The sequence below is a fragment of the Hypanus sabinus genome, chromosome 9 (assembly GCF_030144855.1).
Source record: "Hypanus sabinus isolate sHypSab1 chromosome 9, sHypSab1.hap1, whole genome shotgun sequence".
NCBI classification, from domain to species: Eukaryota; Metazoa; Chordata; class Chondrichthyes; order Myliobatiformes; family Dasyatidae; genus Hypanus; species Hypanus sabinus.
The window spans coordinates 47537831-47563077 of NC_082714.1; the positions used below are offsets into that span (position 1 = coordinate 47537831).

General features: G+C 38.9%; 1 protein-coding gene across 1 annotated transcript; it reads left to right on the forward strand.

The window, feature by feature from the left end:
* The first annotated feature begins 986 nt into the window (after window positions 1–986).
* Window positions 987–24729, forward strand: foxj1b (forkhead box J1b). Its single transcript, XM_059979623.1, has 3 exons — window positions 987–1205; window positions 1566–2138; window positions 22453–24729. The coding sequence occupies exons 2-3, from the start codon at window positions 1623–1625 to the stop codon at window positions 23254–23256; spliced, it is 1320 nt and encodes a 439-aa protein (XP_059835606.1). The 5' UTR covers window positions 987–1205; window positions 1566–1622; the 3' UTR covers window positions 23257–24729.
* The last annotated feature ends 518 nt before the right edge of the window (window positions 24730–25247 follow it).

The window sequence follows — 25247 nt, forward strand, 5'->3', positions numbered from 1 at the left end:
TGAATGAGCAGGTCTAATTAAGATGTAAGTTTATAATATTTCACATTTGACATTAATATTTTGACATTGTAGCAATTGCTATAGAATTGCACGTCGTCCGCGTTTTGGGAAAGATGCTCATGATTAGATCTCTAGTTCAACGGTAAAGTAACTGGCTGCACCTTGTTAATCCACTTTTTTCTAACAAGTAATCTGCACGGTAGTCATTCTGCAACCTGCTTTCGGTTAGGTTCAACACTTGCAGAGTTTGTTTCATCCCGCTACAGGTCTCACGTCACCGTTAATTTTCGGCTGATTTTAGCTGCGTACTGCGAGCTGAAAATTATGTCAGAAGTTTCTCGGCGTCTGATTCACGATAAATGTATCAAACTACTATCTGTCAAACCATGTCATTAATCCTTCCCCGGTTCTATATTCACAAATGCGAGCCAACAAAAAAAAGCGGACTTGTATTTCAAATTCAGAGCCCCTTGTATGTACATTTTAACAGAAACCAGCCTTACAGTAGAGAAGGGTTATGGAGGTTACTGTCCTATAAGCATAACTTGATGGAAGTATATGTTTGGTATGTTCTATGTAAGCTGGTCTGCTAATATTAACGTTTATTTAACTTGGGGTTTCACCATTTGATTTCGAGTGTAGGTAGTGATATTTGGGATGATTTCGGCTGGTTGAGCAGACAGGATGCCAATGATAGTTTGCTGGCGCAAAGAGGAATGTCTGAATTGGTAGAGGAGCGGATCGTGTGGCAATTGCAGAGCCTGCGGAGGAGAGCTTCATTTGCAATGCCATGCCGTTCGGCGAGGGTGGCGGATGGCGGAATGGTGCAGTTTGGAGACGCTCCCTGCCTTGTCCGGCGGCTTACCGCTCAGCCTGGCGTCATTGGGAGTTGTGAAAGGTGAAACCTGGAGACGGGCGGCCAATCATCTGCTCGCGATCTGTTTAAAGGCGTATAAAGTGCCCGTGCACCGTATGAAAGAGAGGCGACACTCCACCGACCCTGGTTTCTAATAGCCCGCAAACTGCGCGAATGTAAGCCCGTTTGATCAAACTCCAGAAGGCAGCTTTATCTGCGACAACGGATTTGATGCCAATTGCGCGCCAGGCATAAAACTTACTTATTAATTTAAGCTTATAGATCTCCAGTTAGGGGAGTTTTGCGGCAGTTATTCCAGGATTTGAGAATTTTGCTAAACTATCGCCAGGTGAGTCAGGGGTTCTTGTTCTTAACGCAACAAGGTATCGGAAAAATAAACACTTAGTCCGGGACACAAACTTTAGTATGTTTTGTCAATGCCTCTGCTAACTATTTGACCATATGTTAAAGGAAGAACTTAAGGATCGTGTTTAACGCCATGAAATGTTAATTATTTTGACATCGTGGTTATTTTCTTGGCAGTCTTTAGGTTATCCAATGGCAATAATAAAGTGAATTTGCCGTAAAGTTTAACAGGTTGTGTTACTGACACTGTTTTCGTCATCATTTTTCCGGACATTTACAATTCAGGTTTTTTTTTCACGGCCTCCTATCAGTTACTAAACCTTTGTAATTCTTTTGTTTTCAGTTCTAACCAGGGAGCGGGTGTAATCACCCTTGCTAGTTCACAAGCGGACTGCGGACAATGCCTGTTCTGACCACGCCAGAAATCGCCACCAAGTTTAAAGAGAACTGGATGATGCTGCACCCCGAGGACCAGGAGAACGTGAACGGGGCCGTGAACCTGGACGACAGCCTGACGAGTCTCCAGTGGCTGCAGGACTTCTCCATTCTCAGTGCGAACCTGGAGAAGCCCTCTATCGCCCACCATCACTACAAGCAGCAGTTCCCGGGCTCGGACGGTCCCGCTTCCCCACCAGCCGGGGACACGGCCGCTACCGGGATGCCATTCAGTCTGGGCAAACCCACCTCGGCGCCCACCGGCACCAAAACCCTCATCCATTCGCAGGCTCCTACCCAGAGCCCGATGGAGGACATAGACTACAAGACCAACCCACACGTGAAACCGCCTTATTCCTATGCCACTCTCATCTGCATGGCGATGCAGGCGAGCAAAAAGAGTAAGATCACCTTGTCCGCCATCTACAACTGGATCACTGAAAACTTCTGTTATTACCGGCACGCCGACCCCAGTTGGCAGGTGAGGTCACCTCTAAGTGGGTTCAGATCAAACGGTACTGACCTTCCATTAAACTTCAGATAATGGATTCTGCTTGGCACAGGATCCTTCTATGCTTAGATTAATAACCGCGTAGAACAAGCCGTGCTTTTGATAGGATCTATATATTGTTGCCCGCGTGAAAAGATCCCAGGGTTTTAACGTTGACAGCCGGGTCAACAGGTGTATTATGAATTTGGATCTGTGGACGGTGTCAGGTCCTGACTAGCGCTTCACCGTCCTTTCAGATCCGTCTCCAAGCGTGATTAAACTCGCCTGTTGACTCGGAGAACTGTTTCATTTCCGAAACTGCAAAGATCACCCCGTCGAGTAGTTAAAAAAAACTTGAAGGAAGATTAGGGGAGTGATGGAAAATTCCTTGGATGCATTGCCACATTAGCCAGGTGGCGCGAGTTCCGTTTTCAACGCTGTTAAATTGTTAAGGATCAAGAGTAGATTTTTTTTTTAACAAAAATCGTTCGCGGGATACTTAATGGAGAATATTATTTAGTCTCATGCTGTTGGTGTTTCTTTGACTAGTTTTCGTGCTGCTTGATTAAACTGGCAAATGGAAAAGAATTGTAATGGCAAACTTGGCAGCCCGCCCTCGAGGAAAGTCAGGAGAAAATTCTCTGCATGCAACCTCATGGCATTTGTGTACTGTTTAGTTGTTTGGTCCATTGACAGGACCCCGTCACTTTAATTCTATCTGTGGTCTGAGTCAACTATGAGCATATACTCTGCGATATTTCACTGATTGAAATGTAGGTAATAAGATAAAGGAGCAGAATTAGGCCAGTTGCCCCGTCCAATGTCCCGCCCGTCATTCGATCAGTGCTGATTTATTTCCCCTCTCAATCCCATTCTCCTGCCTTCTCCTCCTAACTTTTGGTGCCCTTACTAATCAAGAACCTATGAACCTCCGCTTTAAATATACCCAGTAGCTTGGCCTCCACAGCCACCTGTGGCAATGATTTCCGCCACCCTCTGGTTAAAGAAATTCAGGCTTAGTTGTATTCCTTAAATCAGTAAGAAACTGACAAACTCCTGTAACTACTTGACGGCTAGGATAGGTGGTTACCAATTAGATTGATGGGAAGTATCTTTGAAGGTGATGTTATTGGTCTAGTGTGTTCAGTACTAAATCCAATTGAGAATTTCAGAAGTCTCCTTTACTGTGAAGTTGCTAGAATGAGGAAAATGGAATAGGTACAACATGGCAGAGTTAATCCATTGAATTATTCTATTTATCCAACCTTTTATCCCCTTGCAATCTTTCTTTTCATGCATTAAATAAAACTTCTATAATTCCCTTTGAACCTGCCTGAACCCTTTTTGGCAGTGAATTTTAGATCGTAACTGTTAAGTGAGTTTGTTTTCCTGAAGTCACCTGCTACCAGCTGCCTTAAGTCTGTGCATTCTGATTACCAATTTGCTGCCATTTAAAATTTTATTCTATACTTAGTTGGTAAATGATGACTACGGTTGATTGTAGATGCGGGTATCAGTTTCCCCCTGACCTTCTCTACCTTGAGAAGAACTGTTCAGCTATCTGCATCCCAGTCTTGTCTAGTAATTTATTAAACTATATTTTCTGCATGATATTGCCACGAGAGGCTTGTTGTCCAGAATGGGCCATGATATTCCAACTGAGGCCAAAGCTGCGTTTGTATTTGCTGTTGCACTTTGCACCTCTTGTTTGTGAAACAATAGATCTTCAAGCCTAGCCGACAGCAACCTTACCTTCAGTTAGCTGTACACAAACACAGTGACTCACTTTTCTTCCTGCAAAAGTGCGCTGATCAGTTTGTATTACCTGTTCCTTATCTTCTAACTAAAATGAATCTCCTTACACTTATTTGTTAAGTTTATATGGCAGGTGAGTATCCACTTTCCCCGTGTGAATAAATGCTCATTTTATTTCATCGGTAAATTTTGGATTTATATATAACAGGACTAGTTCACATATGTGGAAATCATAAAAACACATTGAGATTTATCCCTGCAGAATTCTAATGCATTCTTCCCTTCAGCCTGGAAAACAAATGTAAAACATTCTCCCTTCCTCTGCCCCTCAACTCATTATTTAAGAGCACCTCAGGCCTTTTGTTCCTTGTACATCCATTTGGGCTTCATCAGATGCCTTTTGAAAGTTGATATTCAAAGTTCAAAGTAAATTTATTATCAAAGTACACTTGGGTCACCATATACAACCCTGAAATTCATTTTCCTGTGGGCATACTCAGCAAATCTATAGAATAGTAACAATAACAGGATCAATGAAAGATCAACCAGAGTGCAGAAGACCACAAAATGTGCAAATGCCAATATAAATAAATAGCAATAAGTAAGGAGAACATGAGCTAAAGAGCCCTTGAAAGTGAGATCGTTGGTTGTGGGAACATATCATCGATGGGGCAAGTGAAGTTGAGTGTAGCTATCCACTTTTATTCACGAGCCTGATAGTTGAGGGGGAGTAACTGTTCTTGAACCTGGTGGTGTGAGTCCTAAGGCTCTTGTACCCTTTTTCTGATGGCAGAAGCAAGAAGAGAGCTGTTGTCACTCAACCACATCACCAATATCTCTGTGCTACTTTGTGGAAGTGGTGAATATGATAATGGAACTGGATGAACTAAAATGGAAGAGGCTCGCATAAAGTACAGACAGGCATGGACAATTTGTGCTGAGTGGCTGTGCACACAATCCTTGTGGCTTGTTCTTTCTTCTTTTTCACATTAAAATCGCTATTGCTCAAATTATTGCTTTATTCATGCAGCCAGTGTTAAGCTTGCTGTATGTTACCTTTCTATATACATTTTGCAGACCTTCAGATTGCTAGGATTGAATCTCCGCCCCCCCCCCCCCCCCCCCACTAGTTAAATTGGTGATGTAGTTTGTAAGGTATTAATCAAGACTGGATGGATCATAACCCATATGACACCAGATCAGTGATCCACTTGCAGAGCTCAATAATGGTGTTTCCCATTTAAAGAGAACCATGTGATGTGACAATATCAGCTCAATTAGAATAGAATAGTAAAGCACATTATAGGCTCTTCGGCCCACAATGTTGTGCCGACCCTCAAACCCTGCCTTATTTGGGAGTTAAAAACAAATGTAAATAGTGATGAAAACTGTAAGTTAATCACATTATTCCAACACTTGTGTGTATTAGCTTTTCATTATTTACCTCTTCCATTCTTAATTATATTTTCAAACCCCCTCCGGTTATACAATGGTAATTGAGACTATGATCTGGAGGAGGGTTCTCCTTTCACACAGTGGCACTCTGCTCATTCTTACAACAAAGCTGCAGTTGGTTTTAAAGGTTCCGCAATCAAAGGCTGCTTGAGGTTGAGCATAAACATGGAATATTCATGCTTACAGTGACCACATTTGTTTCTCCCAACTAAGTAGAACATTTTTCTTGTCAATCTGAATTTTCCCATGTCATTTTAGATTCGTACCAGAAAAAGTTGGACAACCTACACCCATTTGTTCACCAGCATCGCTCTTTAGCTGACCAGTTAAAAATTCTCTTCCAGAGATTAATTACTAGGCTTCTGATAATAATCCAGATCAGCACACTGCAGTTAGTGAAAAATTAAAAACGCAAAATGGTAAATAAGTATTGACTTGCACTTGAAGATGTTTGAAGCAAGACTTGCTTTTTGTTACTAAATGTAGCAGTTTAAATTTGTCAGTAAATTATGTAGTATTTTTGGTGCAGTATTTTAATTCTACCTAATTAAGAGGCCCTTTTTACCAAGGGCTAATTACTATGAAGTCATGAAAGCAGGAAATGGTGAAACTATCAGCATCTTCTGTTTTTATTTCAGATTTTCAGCATCTGCAGTTTTAATATTAAATTTGCTTTTCAGTCTGTAATTTGTGTTGATGCTCAAGCATCACATTCTATTGCTTCCACGAAGTGTGGTGTGTGTGTGTGTGTGTGTGTGTGTGTGTGTGTGTGTGTGTGTGTGTGTGTGTGTGTGTGTATGTCTGAATTATTAGCAATATCAAAGCAAGCAATTCAAATCCACAACTTTGGCAGCATTCCCAATGAGGGAGATTGCAACAATATGCAGTAGCTTGGGGAAGCAGTGTAATCATCTGCTTATATCTATAACCGGTGATCCCAGGGATGCAGATGAGATTCTGCATTCTCACTTTGGTGCTTCTCTGCAATGACCGATTGAATTAGCTGGGTACTATTTATGGTGAAAATGGATTAAACCACCTCTGAAGGAAACAGTGACACACAAACATGTTTTATTATTGTTGAATGGATAACCAATATACTTCTATCGTAAGGAAGAGGGTACTGCTGAGGAAAGGAAGGGGCCTATTTAGAGTTTAGTTTTGCAGTAATGCAGAAGGTGTCTCAAAGGCTAAATAAAGCACACCATTATTTCATTGTAATGTCATTAACAGGTATTGTTGGCCTTTGGGTAGATTTAAGTTCATATAATTTAATTTTGTTTGTCTTTTCCCCACTGTAACTGTCTAGTTCCACGAATGAGGTCCGTAGTTAAGCAGTAACAATCTGAATGAAGAACGATGTATTTCTAGCTGGAATAACCAGTGATTTAGTTCAAGCTGATTTAAAATGAAAACTGTTTATCCAAGTTAAACTGAAACATCTGTACTTCTGCAAGGATGTGATGGTGGTGACACACTGATTATGTTTAGCTAAAAATCTGGATGTCTAGACTAACAATCCAGAGATGTGATTTCAAATCCTCCTATGTGGGATTCAAATTCAGTTAATAATACTTCCAAAGAAGTCTAGACACTACGACAGAATGCAATCAGAATTCTATATTTAAAAAATTTCCTTCAGGTATTCCGACCTGTGTGGAAATCCAAGCTTACCAACCCAAACTTAAATGCCCTTAGAAATATCCTGGTAGGTCCAGTAATGATCATTACTATGTTGAAACATTAATAGAATACAACTGGATAGGTTTTCTGACAAATTCAAGCTTGCAAAGTCCCTATCAGAAACCCGTGCAAATTGGAAGAGCTATCAGTGGAACAATCTTTCTGAATTGTGCTAACGGAATCATACCTTATGGCCCATGTACTTACAATCCCATGGTAACATCTGTCCCACCTGCAGGACAGAAATACCAGAGGTGGCTTTGTTTAGGAAGGAGAGAATAGTCCAGGGAATTCTTAGCCTTCAGATCAAATGAAGTCTTGGGATGCCAGGTCAAAGGGAATCAAGGACATGTCCTCCTACAGTCCAATCTCAGTTAATGAATCAGTGCCCTTCCATAATGAGCAACATTTGGAAGTAACACAGGAAGAATTAACCCCCTCGACACCACTTTTACTGATGTAGCTGTGACAGGTGCATCTGCCCATGAGGTCGAAGTAGATTGGTGCACGGTCCCGGACAGCCTCCATCATGTTGTGTGGCATTGTGTTCATGCTCAGTGAGACAGAACACCACAAGTGTGAAGGGAAAACCCGTCCTTCTGATGTGGACCATCAGCAGCAGCGGAAAGGTGCTCCACTGCAGTCTGTGATCTTCTTGTGTGTTATTACTATCAAACCCAGGGAGCGATAGTGGTCTAATGAAGGGAGCAGTGTGGAATGCCAGAGGGAGTGTATCATATGTCTGACGTATGCTCTTGTAGAGGCATGGATCCATCCAGCATGTAAACAGGCCGTTCAGACCAGCTGGTCTAGGCTCATCAAGGTTCCCATTTAAATTGAGTCCTGTTTAGCCCCCATCCATCTAAACCTTTCCTCTCCCTGTCCCTGTCCAAGTGTTGCTGATCCACCTGTCTCAACCGCTTCCTCCGGCAGCTCGTTTCATACGCGGACCATTCTCCGAGTAGAAAAAAAACTGCCCCTTGGATCTCTATTGGATCTGCCCCCCCTTTCACCCTGAACCAGCTGATGGCCTCTAGTTGGTGACTCTCCAACCCTGGGACACAGCCTGAGTGCATCTACTCTCAAAGGTCACGGGGCTGAGAGGGAGAAGAGGTCGGCCATGGTGGAAGGCGGAGTGGACTCGATGGGCCGACTGGCCTGATTCTGCCCCTCTGTCTTAGGTTCTGATTTATAAATGAGGTGACACACTGGTGAAATTGCAACACAGGACTACACACACTCTACATATATTAGACACAGTTAAGAGATGCAGTCCTATCATATCTTGATGTTGGTGGTAACAGATAATTAGTCAGTTGGCAGCGAACCAAAAATTTCCATTTAAGGGCAGTGAATATTGCAGACTTAGGACCAGGCAATATCTAGAATTCAGTACTGAAAAACAGGATTCCAGAATTAGAATTACCATGTTTCTTGGCCCAAAAACTGATATGGAAACTGGCCAGAAATGTCCAATCTGACCCATCTAAACAGTCAATTCTCAATCATCAGCCATGTGATGGAAGATATACGTGGTGTCGTTGTCAAGTGATGCTCAGGTCACTAATTACCTGCTTGCTTGTGCTGAGTTTGGGTTTCACCAGAACCACTTGCCTTGTATATCAATACAGTACTTGTCTGAGTGTGGCATCAAGGAACCTTAGTAACACTGAAATGTAATGGAAAACAAGGGGAAACACTCTGATGGCCAGTGTCATATCTTGCTGCAAGGAAAAAATGTTTATTTTTGTTGTCTGCAAATTATCTTAGCTCCAGGGCATCACTGACTTCAGGACCCCTCAGGATAACATCTTTGGCTACCACCTTCAATCCCCTCCCTTCCATTAAAAGAACAGAAAAGGGGATATTAGCTGATGACTGCACAATAGTGAATTCCATTCACAACTCCTCAGTAAATAAAGCACTGTATGCCTGCATGCAGTAAAGCTTGAGTAATATTTAAGTAATATTTGCACTATATAAATGTCAGAAAATGATCAGCTTCCACAGCTATCCTTAACATACTATCACAGAGTTCGCCATTATCAATATCCTGAGTCTCACCTGTTTTCCAATTTATATTGTATATTTAGAACATAAAATACAATAGGAGAATTAATCTAAAACAGATGTATATTTTATTCTGTTGTGAAAAGAATGTATAATCATATGAAAATGATTTGCACTGTAGTTGCATAAGAATATTAAAAATAGTCACCATTTAATTTGTTTAGCTCATGAAATTACTCTGAGATCTGTGCACCCACTGTTAAAATTCATACAATGTCAATTTATTGTTCGCTTATTGCTCAGTTGTGTAAATACAAAATCACAACTGTATTCCCACTTCGATTCATTCAAGGAAAAGCAAAGTACGGTGTTCATTGATTGACTAATGTTGAGATAGTTATATGATAATCATGCTACAATGGATGTGGCAGGCCAAGAACCAAATTTAGGCTTTTTAAAAGAAAATTCACGTCTGATGTAAAATACTGCTAATGAAAGATTTCTGACTGTGAGTGACCTATTTGGAAGCGACTGTTAGGATTAGTAAATGTGAGGTATTATAAATTGAATATCTTTATATTTTAAACAGAATATCTCCATATTTCACGTTTGAATTACAAGGACACTTATGAATGATGCCCAATTCACTACTTTCAGAAACTCCTCCCCGCACCCTGCCCCCTCCCCCCATCATCTTCTATTAGCATTTCTACACAGGCTAGCTTGACTCACACTTTACTTACAGACACACTCAGGGAATATATGCAACTGCTGGATTCTATATTTCCTCAAGGAAAAACCAGTATAGGCTTAATTTCCAGTTGCAAGACCTATGATATCATTGAAGAGAAACAGACTGTGCTTAGTGGATGAAGACAATAAAGACAAACACATTCATTTTCAATCTGAAGCAGTTTGAACTTGTTCATTTGAATTTTGTTGTTCTGATTATTTGGTGATGATCTATCTCTTAGAGTGAGTGGTTCAATAATAGGAAGAGAGTGATGAAATATATTAAACATACCATCAAAATTACCTTTAAAGCTGAACAAAAACTTAAAATTAGGGACTAAGCTTTTAAATAAAGTTAAGTTGTAATTCTGAAATATTAATCACTGAATTTGCATGAGTAAAATATTAAGATCAAAACTTGAGTATTTTCAAGTTTATTCTTAAATGATTAAAAATTATATTTATTGTACCATGATCTGTCTTTTCTCTATGGAATCAGTGCCCAATAAGATTGTTAAATCAAAGGGAACTTTGTTTATTGTCCCAGTTTACTAAGTGGGTGATAACTCACTGTAGAAATGAGAGAATACTTCAAGTTGAATGGTCTTGATTTAGCTCTGGAATGCATTCTTTCTCTGATACAGTTTTAATACATAATTGTATCAAGTTTTTGGTAACAGGATATGACACAGAGTTCAACACCCTGCAGAAAAATTGTGACAATAAAGAGTTTAGCATGCACATTTTTATTTTGAGTGCTGTGCTGACATCCCATTTTTTTCACTCTATCTTTATTTTGGTTTATCAGAACCTCTTCCTGTATTACCCCACAGTCAAAATCTATCCCTCTAAATGCTATGTTAAGAGTTAAAATACTGTTCTAGTAAAAATTGTGCTTGAAGCAAAATTATAACCCAATTGTGACATTTCAAAAAGGATCTAAATTAGTTTTGAAGACTTGGCCTACTTGACGACAGTCAATAGTCTCTGTGTTGCATTAGGTGAATTGCTGAAGGGAGGGTAAAGTTTGTCTCTTTGAATTTAACTTATTGTCGAAGAAAAGTATCAGAGAGTTTCTTGCCAGTAGTCTTCAGAGTGCAAAAAATTTGCACCCAGGAAAGTACTTCACGAGAACGTCTGCAGTTGCTGGAAGTCCAGAGCAACACACACAAAGTACTGGAGGAGCTCAGCAGGTCAGGCAGCATTTATGAAAATAAATGAACAGTCAATGTTTCAGGCTGAGACCCTTCTTCAGGACTGAGAAGGAAGGGGGAAGACACCAGAATGAAAAGCTGAGGGCAGGGGAAGGAGGCTAGCTGGAATGTGAGAGGTGAAGCCAGGTGGGTGAGAAGAAGGAATCTGATAGGAGAGGAGAGTGGACTATAATATTTGCATGGCTTTTTGGCTCATCCAGCCTTGCTGTCAAGCTGTTCCTCCTTCCTTTAATTTCCATTTTCATTGATTTATCTTTCCATTCCTGGTTTGTCCATGTTTATCACCTTTTAAATGTTCTTTTGCATATCATCTTAATTTTTCTTTTTGTTAACTGATCACACAATCTCAACATTCTCCAGAAAGTAAAAAAAATACTTATTAACCTTTTTTGTTTATTTTTACTCTGTGGGGTAGTGTAGGAAGAATAAACTGCCAGTTTTTTTTCAATTTGTTCTCTCCAAGTGAATGCTTCTTTCTGTTCACTTTTGCAAGATAATTCTTAGATAATTGTAGTCTTTTGTGGAGAAAATTATGAAGTAAACCTTTTCAGTCTGCTTTCCCTTTCATGATTTCATAAAACAGATCTGGGCAACGCTTTTGTAGCTGAAAGATTCTAGAATTTGGAGCAGACCACCTGAGGAGGTGGTAGAACAGGAAAAAGGTGGCATATTTTATAAATAATTGAATTTGTCTTTACTTGCAAAGTGAATAGGGGATTTCAGAATCCTGGTACAGTTGTTTTTTGAGCAATAGGCTGAATGGTTTAATGATTTGTTACACTGTTTGTTATGATATGCCATATATTTCCTTGTCCTCAACAAAGATTGCATCAAGCCTACTGACATGGGTAAACTTGGAGAAAGTACGTGATTCTGAAATGCTCTGTCATAGTTGTGGCATTAGAATATTCCCCAGTGTTGGATGATGCTTTACTAAGTGATGCTAAGAAGCTGCTGATGGGAATCTATACATGCTTAAAGAAAAGTTAATGCTTAACACCAAGTATATTGTTTTTCACTTTCCCAAGAAATCAATCATTTGAGGAAAAAAGGAAAGGTGGAGAAAAAAGGAAAATGAACTGATTCAGATTTCACGAATGTGTTGGGGTGTGGCCGAGGGAGATGAGAGGGTTTCGGCCCGAAACATCGTCCCTACCTCCTACCATAGGTGCTGTCTGGCCTGCTGAGTTCTGCCAGCATTTTGTGTTTTTATTTATTTCCAGTATCTGCAGATTCACTCGTGTTGAGATGAGAGAGCTGTATGGTTCTCGCACTTGCCTCGTTTGTAAAATAGAATGTTATACTTACAGGGAAAGCTTAGGGACCTAAGGCTGAAGCTGTGCTGTTGTAATAAAGTTAAATGTTAAGAATCACAATATCGTGGAACAGGGTTTCAGCCTTTTGTGCCTACTTTGGCAAAAATTGGACTTAATTTTTCTACGACTTCCTCGCCCTTGATCCATAGCCTTGAAGGTAAGAACCATAAGTTACAAGAAATGGTTCAAAAGTTGGGACCAGGAGAGCTGCATTCAGCTTCAGTCATTTGAAGGTTTCAAACCCTGAGAGTGTTGGAGGAGAGAGGCAAAAACCTGATATTAGTTATCAAAGTCTCCAAACAAAAATATACCTCATTGAGTTATGTTGGCTACTGAAGTTGAAAAGTTCAAAATTCAAAGTAAATTTATTACCAAAGTACATAAGTGTCACTGCTGAGATTTGTTATTTGTGGGCATCTTCTGTAAATCCAAAAACCAGAATAGAATCAATGGAAGACTGCACCCAACAGGAAGGACAGGAAAGATTTATCCAGGGCAGTATTTAATTTTGAATTAGAGCTTGAGTGCAAGTAGAAGGAAATAAAAATTAGTACAAGGTAGTTTTAGAAATGACTAAGAACTCACCATCCCAAGATTTAATTATACCTGGAGTGAATTGAAGACTTACCAGGTTAATTCTAATCTCCATGTTGGTTTTGGTTCATTTGAGTTGAATACATGCCAAATGAACTCAATACTTCTGAATGAGGGTGGCAGCTGGGCCTGGCAAACCTGTCCCAGGAGGCAGCTTGGGCTGTTTAAATATTAAAATGTGACTGGTTGAGTCAGACTTGATCTCTATTTCAACTCTGGCTTGTACTGTTTCTGCAGGAAACTAGAAATGAAAGGGAATTGAGGACTGGTGTGTCCAACTTTATTTCATTTACCTGCTGGATCCAGCTTGTCAGTTCTGCCCATCATGCTAGCATCCAAATCCAAGATCTCATATCTACCCTGCTCAGTTTCCCTACATGGCCTCACTCATCCCCTGGTCTTTCTTGCCTCTTGGTCTTCCCCCGAATGCCTCTTGCACCTTTTGAAGACTTTCCAGTTTCCGTTACCAATCCTTCTAAGAAACTCTCCCAAGTCCCTCCGAGCAGCAGCCATCCTACAACCTTTACAAACTCTCCCTCTTTAGCTGCAATCTTGTGCCAAAGACACACCTCACCAAAGACAACTGGGAAATAGGGGCAAAAATCCATCTTTGTTCTACAAGTAAATTAAAGAGAACCAATTCTCATGAGTTTGAACAATGCCTATTAAACCTTCGGCTCAAAGACACTGGAATTATTCTGGAGTAAGACTCAAAATGCTGGAGGAACTCAACAAATCAGGATGAAAATTTCTGGAGGAAAATAGAATCAACATTTTGGGCTGAGACCCTTCATCAGGACCGGAAAAGAAGGGGGAAGAAATAAGAATAAAGAGGTGGGAGGAGGGGAAGAAGTACAAGCTTGCATGTGATAGGAGAAATCAGGTGAGAGGGAAGGTATGGAAGGCTGAAGAAGAAGGGATCTAACAGGAGAGGAAAGTGGGCGATAGGAGGAGGTTCACAAGAGTGAGGTAACAGACTGGTGAGGAGAAGGGAATGGAGTAAGGGGGAGCCAGAATGAGGAATGGAAAAAGAGAGAAGGGCGAGGAGGGAGAAATTACTGAAAGTTAGAGAAATTAATGTTCATTTCGTCTTTGGAGGTTACGCAAATGAAATATGATGTGTTACTCCTCCAACCTGAGAGTGGCCTGATGGTGGCAGCAAAGGAATCCAGTAAACAGGAATTATTTTGCATTTGGAATAATTGTGGGAGTGTTCCACACTTGTATGTGACAGAAGAACCAATGTTCCTGCAGGAACTTCATCTGGCTAAACCGAAGGCGTGAGGAATGTTTCAATTGTTCATGTTTCTGAGCCATGAACTGTGGAGAAACTGGAGATGTGTGAGATGTGAGTTCAAATCCAACTAGATAGGAGGGAAGCTTAAATTTGGTGAATTAAACAACCAATAATGGTGAAGAATTTGCTTCATAAAATCCCTTCAGATTTATTATATCCTTTTACTCAGTCTCACCATAAATCCTGGCCCTGCTACGTAGGGTGTTATATACTAGGCTGTCCTGTGAAATAGTCAAGCAAACCCAATGTATTGGCAAGTTGGAATTCTCTCTATAACACCAGCTCCACCTCTATTTGATTGACAGGAGTTCTTCTTCCAAACTCATCAGCAAGTGCAATTGTTCCTTACCCTTTCAACCAAGTGGGAGCAATGGTCTGATCTCAATGACTATCTTGCAACCCTGCCCCCTCATGACCAGATTTTAAGTAATGTGCTGGCCAGAATCCGGGAGTGGGATGTACGAGTGAGAGAGTTTGCCCAGTTGCCTCCTCCCAACAGGTGGCTCAAACAAAATTGATTCAGTGACTGACCTTTCGTGCAGAGTCTCAAGCGGCGACAACTGGGCATTGCACACTTCGCACCACCCAGTTGAGACCGAGGTGCAATCACAGCTGAATTTTAATGCAATGGTCCACGATGAAACCCAATGCTGTTTCACTGCCTTTTTACCAATTCTGTATACAGTTCTCTTTCTGAGTCAGTGGCTTGCTGCAAAGGAACTTGTGCTTAGCTAAAGAGTGCTAGTAATTAGGGAGAGGGGGTTGAGTGGGTATCTAAATATGAGTAAAAAATAATGCCATATAACGGTCACCATTGGACAAGTTATCAGTTAAACAGTCCAAATTCTCAAGTTTTATGGACGTGTTCTTTAATATTTTTAGTAAAATGTTAAGGTGAGAAATTATATTTAACTGCTGTGAACTGTGTGGAATATGCTACCAATAGGAAGTTAAGTGAAGATAGGCATGAATTACATCTTCCTGCATTGTCTTAGAGAGGAAGAACAAGAGGATGTGGAAACAGGATCTTCAGTCCATTGGGTCTGAACCAGTCAGCAACCACCTATTTTATTCCACTCTGCTACAGATCTTACCGCTCCCCCTCCACCCCCCGCCACCACATTCTCAGTAGCTCCCCTAGATCCTACCTGCACTATAAGGATAATTTACTGTGGCCAATTGCACCTACCAGTCTTTGGGATATGGAAGGAAAGTGGAGCACTTGAGACAATACCAAAGATTAAGGTTGAATCTGTGTCTTCAGTGTTGTGGGGCAGAGGCTCTGTGCCACTCTCAATGGCTGTATGACATCACAAAAGTTCTACTTTAATTGCATTAACAGGTAGTGTTGTATTCTATTGACTCTGTTTTGTTTATGATCCTGATACCCAAACTATAACCAGAGATATGTTTTGTCTGAATACTGCTGCACAAAAATGACGGAGAACCTCAGCAACATTTACGATGGGGGGGGGGGGGGAAGCAAAGGACAGCTGATATTTTCAAATGTTGACTGTCCCATTGATTTCCTCCATTGTCTGGCTCCATCTTCCAGTGTCTGCAGTCTCTTGTGTCTCCATTTGTCCGCATATTATAACTCCTGTGTTTGCTTCACTTTGTAAGGTTTGTAAGATTATATCCCTTCAAAATTAACGCAACCAGGCCACAATTATGTTAGAGCATCTGAATGAGAAAAATAGGTCAATAGGTGTGATTTTTCTGAGGAACAATTCCCTTGGGAATGACCTAAAATCCACAAGAGGTTTCACAAAAGTTTTGTCGAATCCTTGGTGATCTCACCAAAGCATTCAAAACGCTTACAGGCCTCGACAGGACTGATGAACTAATGATTCCTATAGCCAAGCTAACGAGAAACAGGCATCACAGACTCATTAAGGAGCTGGCCATTCAACATAGATGATTAAAAAAAATGTCCTCACCCAGAGGGTGCCAAAGTCTCTTCCCAAGAAGAGGCATCAAGGTTCAATTGCAGAGTTTATTCATGCTGGAGGTTGATGTTTTTTTTAATATTAATGGAATTGAGGAAAATGGGGTTAATGCAGGTAAGTGGAACTGGGGTAAAAGATCAGCTGTGACCTACTGCTGTTTCTGTTTCTCATGCTTTATACAGAGTAACTGTTCATCCCTCAGGGGCTTCTGCTGGTGTCCCAAAAGAGAACATACCAGACTCCAATCTCATTAAAGATAACTGCTCTTCTCAAGGCATTTAAGTACACATCAGACCCCAATCTCAATTGGTTTGCGATCAGCTGAATATCTGATACATTTATCTTTTATTACTATTAACGACTCCACCAGCACATTGGTGTGAATTAGCAAAGTAAACATACTCAGAAATCTTGAGAATAGTTTAGAGGCGGTACCATCACTGTGTTCCAGTTTCAGGTCTCTGTACCAGAGAATGGAATAAACAAAGTAAAACTAGTTCTGGACTCATGCATCAACCCCACAGCCATTAATTCCCTTAATGGACAAATATTTGTCAATATCTGTCATAAATAATTCTGTTCTGTATTCTCTCCATTAACTGTCTGATCTTTTTTAAAAAAAAATATATATATACACACACACACACACAAATAAAATAAGAATAAATCATTGGATTTTTGATATGTTCATATTATACTGTTTTAAGGTAACATTAGCCCACTCCTGTGTTTCTCGCAATTGCATTGTATGTTCATTCACGAGACCCAAGATCACTGACTTGCATTGATGTTGTGTCACCAATATTTGATTTAAGAATTCTTATCCTTGTTTTTAAATCTTTCCAGCCCTCCCCATCTCTCTGAATTCTTCCCTTATGGCTTAGTGTTAAGTATTTGATAACACAAATGTAAAGTACCTCTGGCATTTTATGAGGTTACGAACACTATACAAATATAATCTGATATATAAAAAGTTGCAGATGCTACCCGTCTGAGATAAAAAAAACAAAAGCTATTTTCTACGAGGCAGGTCAGGTCAAACTCGTGGAGAGAAATAGAATGTTTCAGGTTGATGAACTTTCTTCAGGAGCAAGTTGAGAAGGTACGACATCCAACCTAATTGTAACGAACACATGTCTCCAAGCAGATGAGCTCCTTTTCAAGCATCCAGGGAGAAAGCATGAAGAGGGACAAAAACATGGAAGAATGGGGAGGAACGATTTCTAGTTATGGTCTTTGAAATGTGTCCATGATACTCTTATTGCCCATGATTTTAAAATTAATCCAGCTATGGAGAGCAAAGATGCTAAGTTTCACTGATGGGAGCTTTCTTTGATGAATCAGTTCTCAGTTGAGACTGGTAAGCATCAAACTTGAGATTCTGTTGATCAATAGACATAAAATTACATGATTATAATCTGAGCTGTCATTTCTTGTGAAGAACAGAAATGTGTTGCATTATAAATTTCAACAACAAAATTCACAACATTTATCAGTGACAATAAATCTGATTTTGATTCTGATGCAGTTTTCCAGAGTAGATTTGGAGGCTTGTGGTCCGTGTGTACCGATGGAGAGGAGTCAGTGTTTCTGTTGTAGTCGAGCAGGGAATTAATCCTTCAGCCAAAAATAACAATTTATCACATGGAGCGTGGGACCTTGCAGGGAGTAAATAAGTTTTTGGTATTTGTCAGTGATAACAAAATGGGTTTCTTTGACTCTGAGTCCTGGTGAAGTCCTGGGGATGTGAAAATATGAAAAAGAATAATTCTTTCCTTTTGTACCTCAGGCAATCCCTAAGAAAAAGGTCTTTAATTACTCCTTGGTATATGCTAAAATGTGTTACACAAAATGTAAGTTTGTACAACAAAGTGGTGTCAGTCTAGAATGTGGAAATATTTTGAGAAAGTACAGAGGAACTGATGCATGGCCACGTTTTGAGTATTTAGTGTGAATACCACTCTGGAACCTTGAGTGTAGGTAGGGCAAAAAAACATGTTTGTCAAGGAAGGAATTAGAACAAAGCTTTGTGAAGAGTGAAAAAAAAAAGGCCAATTACCAATTTCATTGTGCAAGGACGAATCTTCCCTTAGGTTTGAGTCATGACTAGTGCTAAGAGCTGGAAAGAAAGAGACAAAGACATCAGAGTGAGTGAATGTGTGAGAGAGAGAGAGAGAGAGTTGAGGGACAGGCATACTGGAAAAAATTGTCAGATACTTACATTTCCCTCTGGCAGCATTTTGTGTGATGTGACTTAGTAATTGGTACTATTTTGTATCTTTTTCTACATTATTAACCATTTTTCTTTTTTCTGTATTTAATTATTTATGGTGTCTTTATTTGTGGGCACCTCTTGCTGCTGAGTGAAAAAGGAATAAGCAAGAGGTTTTAAAATATTTTCATTCCAGCCTTAACAGCCAATGGAGTGTAATCATTTTGAGATCTTTGAGAACTATCCAAAAAATATTTACAGAAGCCTAAGAAGGAAGGTGGTTTGGCTTTGCCAAACTTGAGATTTTATTATTGGGCAGTTAATATACAATATTTAATATTTTGGACACAAGAATTGACTACAGCTGCCTGCCCACAATGGGTAAATTTGGAATGTAAATCTGTACAAGACTTTTCAATCTTAGGATCTTCACTTCCTTTTTCTTTATCTAAATTGAATAAACAAATAACTAATTCTATAGTCAAATACACATTGCGAATTTGGTTTCAATTTTGTAAATTTTTTGGTTTGAATAAGTTTATTCTATCATGCCCTGTAGTATCTAATTATTTTTTTCGGCCTTCCTTTATGGATCAAACTTTTTTTTATGGAAAACAAAAGGTATAACATGTTTTCGTGATTTGTTTTTAGATGATAGCGTTATGTCCTTTGAACAGTTATCTAATAAATATAATTTACCTAAAACTCATTTTTTTAGATATTTGCAAGTTAGAAATTTTTTGTATAATGAGTTACAGTCTTTTCTGAAATTAGGTCCATTGGACATTACGGAAAGAATGTTAGCTCTGAATCCTTGTCAAAAGGGTTTAGTAGCTGTCATTTATAATATGATTATGAATATACAGCCAGATGTATCAGAAAAAATTAAGAAGGAATGGGAAGAAGAACTTCATTGTCTTATATCCACTGAGCAATGGGAGAAAATGTTACTATTAGTTAATTTGTCCTCTATTTGTGCTAAACATGCTCTAATACAATTTAAGGTTGTACATAGAGCTCATATGTCTAAGGATAAACTTGCTTGATTTTATTCTTATGTTACTTCAACCTGTGACAGATGTCATTTTGATGTTGCCTCATTAACCCATATGTTTTGGTCTTGCCCTTGTTTACAAAATTACTGGAAAGATATTTTCAGTATTATTTCAAGAGTTTTGAATATTAATATCCAACCACATCCTTTTACTGCAATATTTGGTTTACCAATGGTGGATAATAGTTGTCTATCTTCTTCATCTCGACGAATGATTGCATTTGTTACAGTAATGGCTAGAAGATCTATTCTATTGAATTGGAAAGAAATTAATCCTCCGACTATATTTCAGTGGTTTTCTCAAACCATTTCTTGTTTGAGCTTAGAAAAAATTAGAAGTGTTGTTTTTGACCCTTCAGTTAAATTTGAAGAAACTTGGAGACCATTTATTCAACATTTTCATATGAGTTGAATTGTCTTTTCCTGAACCTTACTTATTATCCTTAATTATTTGGATGGAGATTCGGAGTTATTGGTGCTACCGTATATGTACTTAACATTATTCAATGGCCCATGTTGGTTAGTGTTTTTTTTCTCTCTTTTTTTTCTGGGGTCTTTTTTTCTCTTTTTATTTCTTTGTTCATCAATGTTATGAGTTTGAGAGGTTATATATTTTTATTATTATATGAATGTCTATTTAAACTATTAATTATGTACTCTCAAACACTTTGTATTCATGTTTCATTTATGTTTGTTTAAAATTAATAAAAAGATTTAAAAAGAAAGAAAGGAAGAGAACTATCAGCCACAATGTATAAAGCAAGAACCATAAACACGCTTGTACTCAGAATAGGTTTCTGTATCTTAAGTAATGAATGAAATCTTTAATACTGCTCTAAGAACCATATCAAATAGTGCAAGAAGCATGATGAGAGAGACTTGGCTGAAAAATCACACCATCCATTCATAAATTGAACACATATGATGCACGTTGTTGACTAAGGTGGTATGTTGAGGGGAGAGCAGAAAAGAGGGGATATTTACAACTGCCCCAACAACAGTGAACCACAGTCCAGTTGTATCAACTGTAAAATGTCATGACTTGGTTCTAAAAAGGGTGGTGTCCATCATTAAGGACCTGTACCACCCAGGACATGCCTTCTTCTCACTGTTACCATCAGGAAGAAGGTACAGAAGCCTGAAGGCTCACACTCAGCGATTCAGGAACAGCTTCTTCCCCTCCCATCACTATTAATTTTATCCCTGTTTTGCACTACTTATTTAAGTATGTAATATATTTTTTCCATATTATGTATTGCATTGCACTGCTGCCACAAATTTAACAAATTTCATGACATATGCCACTGATATTAAACCTGGTTCTGATTCTTAAAAACAAGTTGATGAAATCATGCTTTCATACCTTTTTAACATAGTTTGATATATTGGTACTTGAAAGTAAAAATGGGTAAATTGTTGACATAAGTTTGAAAGGTTAACATCAAGGGGATCTGTAAACAAACATTGTCAATTATAAACAAACAGAAGAGAAAATAATTGGGTAATTAGGTGTGGAGAGGTTAGATAAGAAAACCGTAACAGCTGAGCTTTTAGAGATGAAGCCTATCTGACCACTGAACTCAGTAGGCTACAGCTCATTGTGAGACCAGGAGCAGAGTGAGAGATTGGATGAGTGTGTATTTTCATCTCCAATGTGCTGCAAATCTTTGTGCTGCAATGCATGAGCATGGAAATGTGGAATGCACAGGTGTATGTAAAGCAGCTCCTGGTATTTCTCTAAGGAGCTGGTGGCTAGTCATCAGTTCATTTTGGTAAGTCCAGTAGGTCAGATGGATGTTGGTTGTATTGTTGAAGGGTTGGAACTGCTGTGTCAATTAGTCCACTGTATTGTGGTTTCTAAGTAAGGTTGAGGCATGTAGTTATGATGAAAGTGGAAGGATAAGCACAATGATATCTTCAAGAGAAGAGGCACTGACAGATGTTTGTGCTATCACATACTTCAGAAAGAAATCAAAGAAGTTTTACCTTAATGGAAAGACAAAGCAATGAATCAATGAATATAGGGTTTGTCTGTCAGTAGATAAAGGGATAAAATAACCATCTACGTTTATTTTTTTTTATAAATAGGGACATAAAGTACAAAAGAAAAGGAGAAAAGTTTAATATATACAAAACACAGCTACTTCCCACTGCTTTGGAAATCTTATAAAGGAGGGAAAATGGAATCCATAGGGTTTATACAGACAAGATGGGAGAAGGAAGTCCAGGACTAGAATGTGTCCATTGGAGGGAAAAGGGCTAAGGTTTTCTTTCATTCTGATACCATGAGGAACTTTGATAAAGGAAGATTAGATGGGAATTATAAACAATTGCTGACAAACAACTGGTACAAGATTGCAAAACAAGACTAGGAGAAATTCTTTTACACAGATTAGAACAGAGGATGCTTTTCCATCTGGGAGTTGTTGAGGCCAAGACTTTTTAAAATAGAAAATTAAATCAGTCTTAGAGCACAGATAGACAGGTACAAAGACAGCGGTGAGAATAGTACAGGAGGGAGGCTATCACGTGAAAATGATGACCCAGTTGAACTCATCATTGATTTCAATATCTCTAGTTTGTTCACTTTGGGTGGAATATTTAAGATAAGTTGATTCCTACAAGATTCTTATTTAGAGATGTAACACGGTGGCAGGCTCTTCCAGCCGACTGAGCTCCCACTGCCCAATTACACCCATGTGATCAAATTCTCTGCTAACCTGTATGCCATTGAAATGTGGGAGGAAACCGATGCAGTGACAGGGAGAACGTACGAACTCCTTACAGACAGCAGTGGAATTTAACCCAGGTCTATAGCACTGTAATAATGTTATGTTGACCGCTACACTACCATACTACCACATTATATGAGGCAGTAAAATGTAAAATAAAGTATTGCTTCCAGTTCTAATGTATTATGTAAATACATCTTAGACATTGGTTCTTAAGCCCATTTTAAATAATATTTCTTTCATACTGACATTCTTAATATTTGTTAGGTTAATGTCTTATATTTTTATCTTTTTATTTTCAGAATTCTATTCGTCACAATCTCTCGTTAAATAAATGTTTCATGAAAGTGCCAAGACAGAAGGATGAGCCTGGAAAAGGAGGTTTCTGGCAGATTGACCCACAGTATGCTGATATGTTTGTTAACGGTGTCTTTAAAAGGAGACGGATGCCTGCTACTCATTTTAGCGCCCTTAGACAAAACAAACTGCCCCCTGTATCTGCAAGTGAAGTGTTGCTAAATCCGTCAACTCAGTCCTTTCAGCCTTACTCTGGGCCTGACCATGCATCCACACGATACATGGAAAACACTCATGGTAATCCAGTTTTCAGCTCCTCTGACAACCAACGGACTGCAAGCAAACGCAAACAAGCCTTGCCAAAACGAACGATGAAGATAGCCAGAACTTCTAAATCCCCTTTGCTAGCTCACGATGAAAGAGAATCGGAATCCCTCAAGGGAGACTTTGACTGGGCATCGGTCTTTGATGACGTGTTCAACGTGAATGGGAGTAATTTTGAGGACCTTGATATCAACGCTGCATTGAACTCGCTGGGGACAGAGTTGGACCTTACTGTCCAAGGAAGACACATTAGCCCACAGTCTAAATGGTGTTCTGTAGGCATGGACCAAGTGCTTACAGAAACCACCAGCCAAACTTCACAGTTTGAAGATTTTACTTTTTTCTCTGATCCTCAAAGACATCCATGGGAGGAGATGAAAGAGGAGTTTCAAGTGGCCCCTATGAATATAGATCAAGGCTTCAACTTCTATGAAGGATTCTTCAATGAAATACATCAATGGGAAACAGGAGATAACTTTCTGTGACCAGACTAATATTTTCCCCAAAAGATCAATCTTGAACCATTTGCTACATTAGCATTAATGCCTTGATTATCAGATATGTACAGCTTATGTGAAGTTCCTTTATACTGTTGAAAAATGATCCGTTTGTTATTTTTTATCGTTTATAATTTTTACACTGGAATACCATTTAACAGCGATTTCTGTCGTGGTTAAGAGAAAACAGCCTGAAATTCTTAATAGTTTTAAGATCATACCCTCTGATTACATACATATTGTACTATTACAGGTGCACTGTGCTGCAGTGTATTGAAGGGATGCGCTGTCAAAGCTATTTGTCATTTCGGATTCTTTATCTTTTTTCAAAACTGAAAATTGCTCAATTGCACTTGACACTTTGGAAGACCATGTTGCTGAGGTTAAAATATGAAGCCAATAGTCAAGTCAAGCAAGCAAAAATCAAATGGAACTGTGGTGACACTACTACATACAGTTAATTAGGAGGTAACTAATTATTTTGTGAAATGGTTCTTAGAGAGTTTTACTACTATTCTTGCTGATTGAATCAATAATTGTACATCAAACAATATTGCACTTAAAATCTTTATTCAGAAAAAAGATTATCTCAATGGATTGCATTTAAAATGATTTTAATTTCTAGAAGTTTGCTGTTGCAGCTTTTGCCATATGGACTTGAATTAGAAATACAGGGCTAAACTTGAGGTCATTTCAAGTTAATTTTCTACTTTTTCTTGACTTGACTATTGAATGAATGTTAGGTTTTGGTTCTATGACTTCGCAGAATCATCATACTGTACTTACAGGATGCAAGGCACAGGTCTGATCATATATTTTTCCACACAGAACTTATTTACTCAGACGTACTAGTGTTATAAATGTAGTTTTGTGGAATTGATTTGGTGACTAACATGAGCGAAAATCCTCAAGTGGAAAGGACATAGGTAAGATTTGATGCATTTATATTTGGAACTGCCCTCAATCATGACAAACATGAGGTGGAAGTGATTGACACCGGAAAGGGCAATTGTACATGTACAGAGAAGCAAGCATTTTGAGCTGGATCTTACAGAAACACATAATCAAATTATCATGATTCTATGCAGAACTCCTTTCCTCATTGTGTTGGAACTGCTGCTTTAACAATGAAGTTACGGAGGGTTTCCATCTTGTGATTTTTGCAATGAGCTGCTATGTATTTTGGAAGATGAAGTGAACCACGTCCACTAAACTGTGTAACTATGCCAATCTCTTTAGTTCATGAATGCAGACTAGAGAAAAACTCATCGATTTTTGAGCTGAATGGATAGGTAGTCACTGTTAGATGCTTGTTTTGTAACAAGAAAAGAGTGTTTGCTTGGGTCACTCTGTTAACTGACCAATGGAGCAAATCACGCATGTGTGCAATCTCCCATTTTCTATTCTGGTTCAATGCTGTTTGCCTCACTGCAATAAAAATTGTGGGGTTTAAAGTACAAACTCTGGAGTGTTTTTTTTTTGTAATTGATGCTTTTCCTATTTCTTGATTATTTGCAAATGCTAATTATTAATATTTCTAATCATTTGGCATTGTAAATTTCACAAATAAGGTGGATGAACTTTAACAGTGAAAAGAGCTACGTGTCAGGTGGAAATTTAAAACCATTTGGAATTAAATAGAATGGCTTTTAGCAGGACCAATGTTAGTGGCAGAGTACTGCACTGAAATACTAGCAGACATATCAAATGACCAAAAGGATTTTCGGTTCTTAGATGCACTTGTAAAAAATATGGCTTTGTGTAATTAATTAGATCACTGATAAGAGTGAAATTTCTCATTGGAAAGATCAAGAATGTGAATCGAATACTGTTAGAACTGTTTAATGCAAAATGTCAGTGATCGGATTTTTGAAATTGCCGTATATCACACAGTGGGCAAATAATTTAATTTGTCCATCCTTTGTGATGGAAGGATTATTGCAACACTTCAATAATAACTAGGTGATACCCAGAGCTTT

What these genes read in the sequence shown, in the direction of transcription:
- foxj1b (XM_059979623.1), top strand. Translation starts at nt 1,623, where the DNA reads ATGCCTGTTCTGACCACGCCAGAAATCGCCACCAAGTTTAAAGAGAAC. An exon ending in ACGCCGACCCCAGTTGGCAG is followed by an intron (nt 2,139 to 22,452) that starts GTGAGGTCACCT and finishes TTTTATTTTCAG; the next exon opens with AATTCTATTCGTCACAATCT.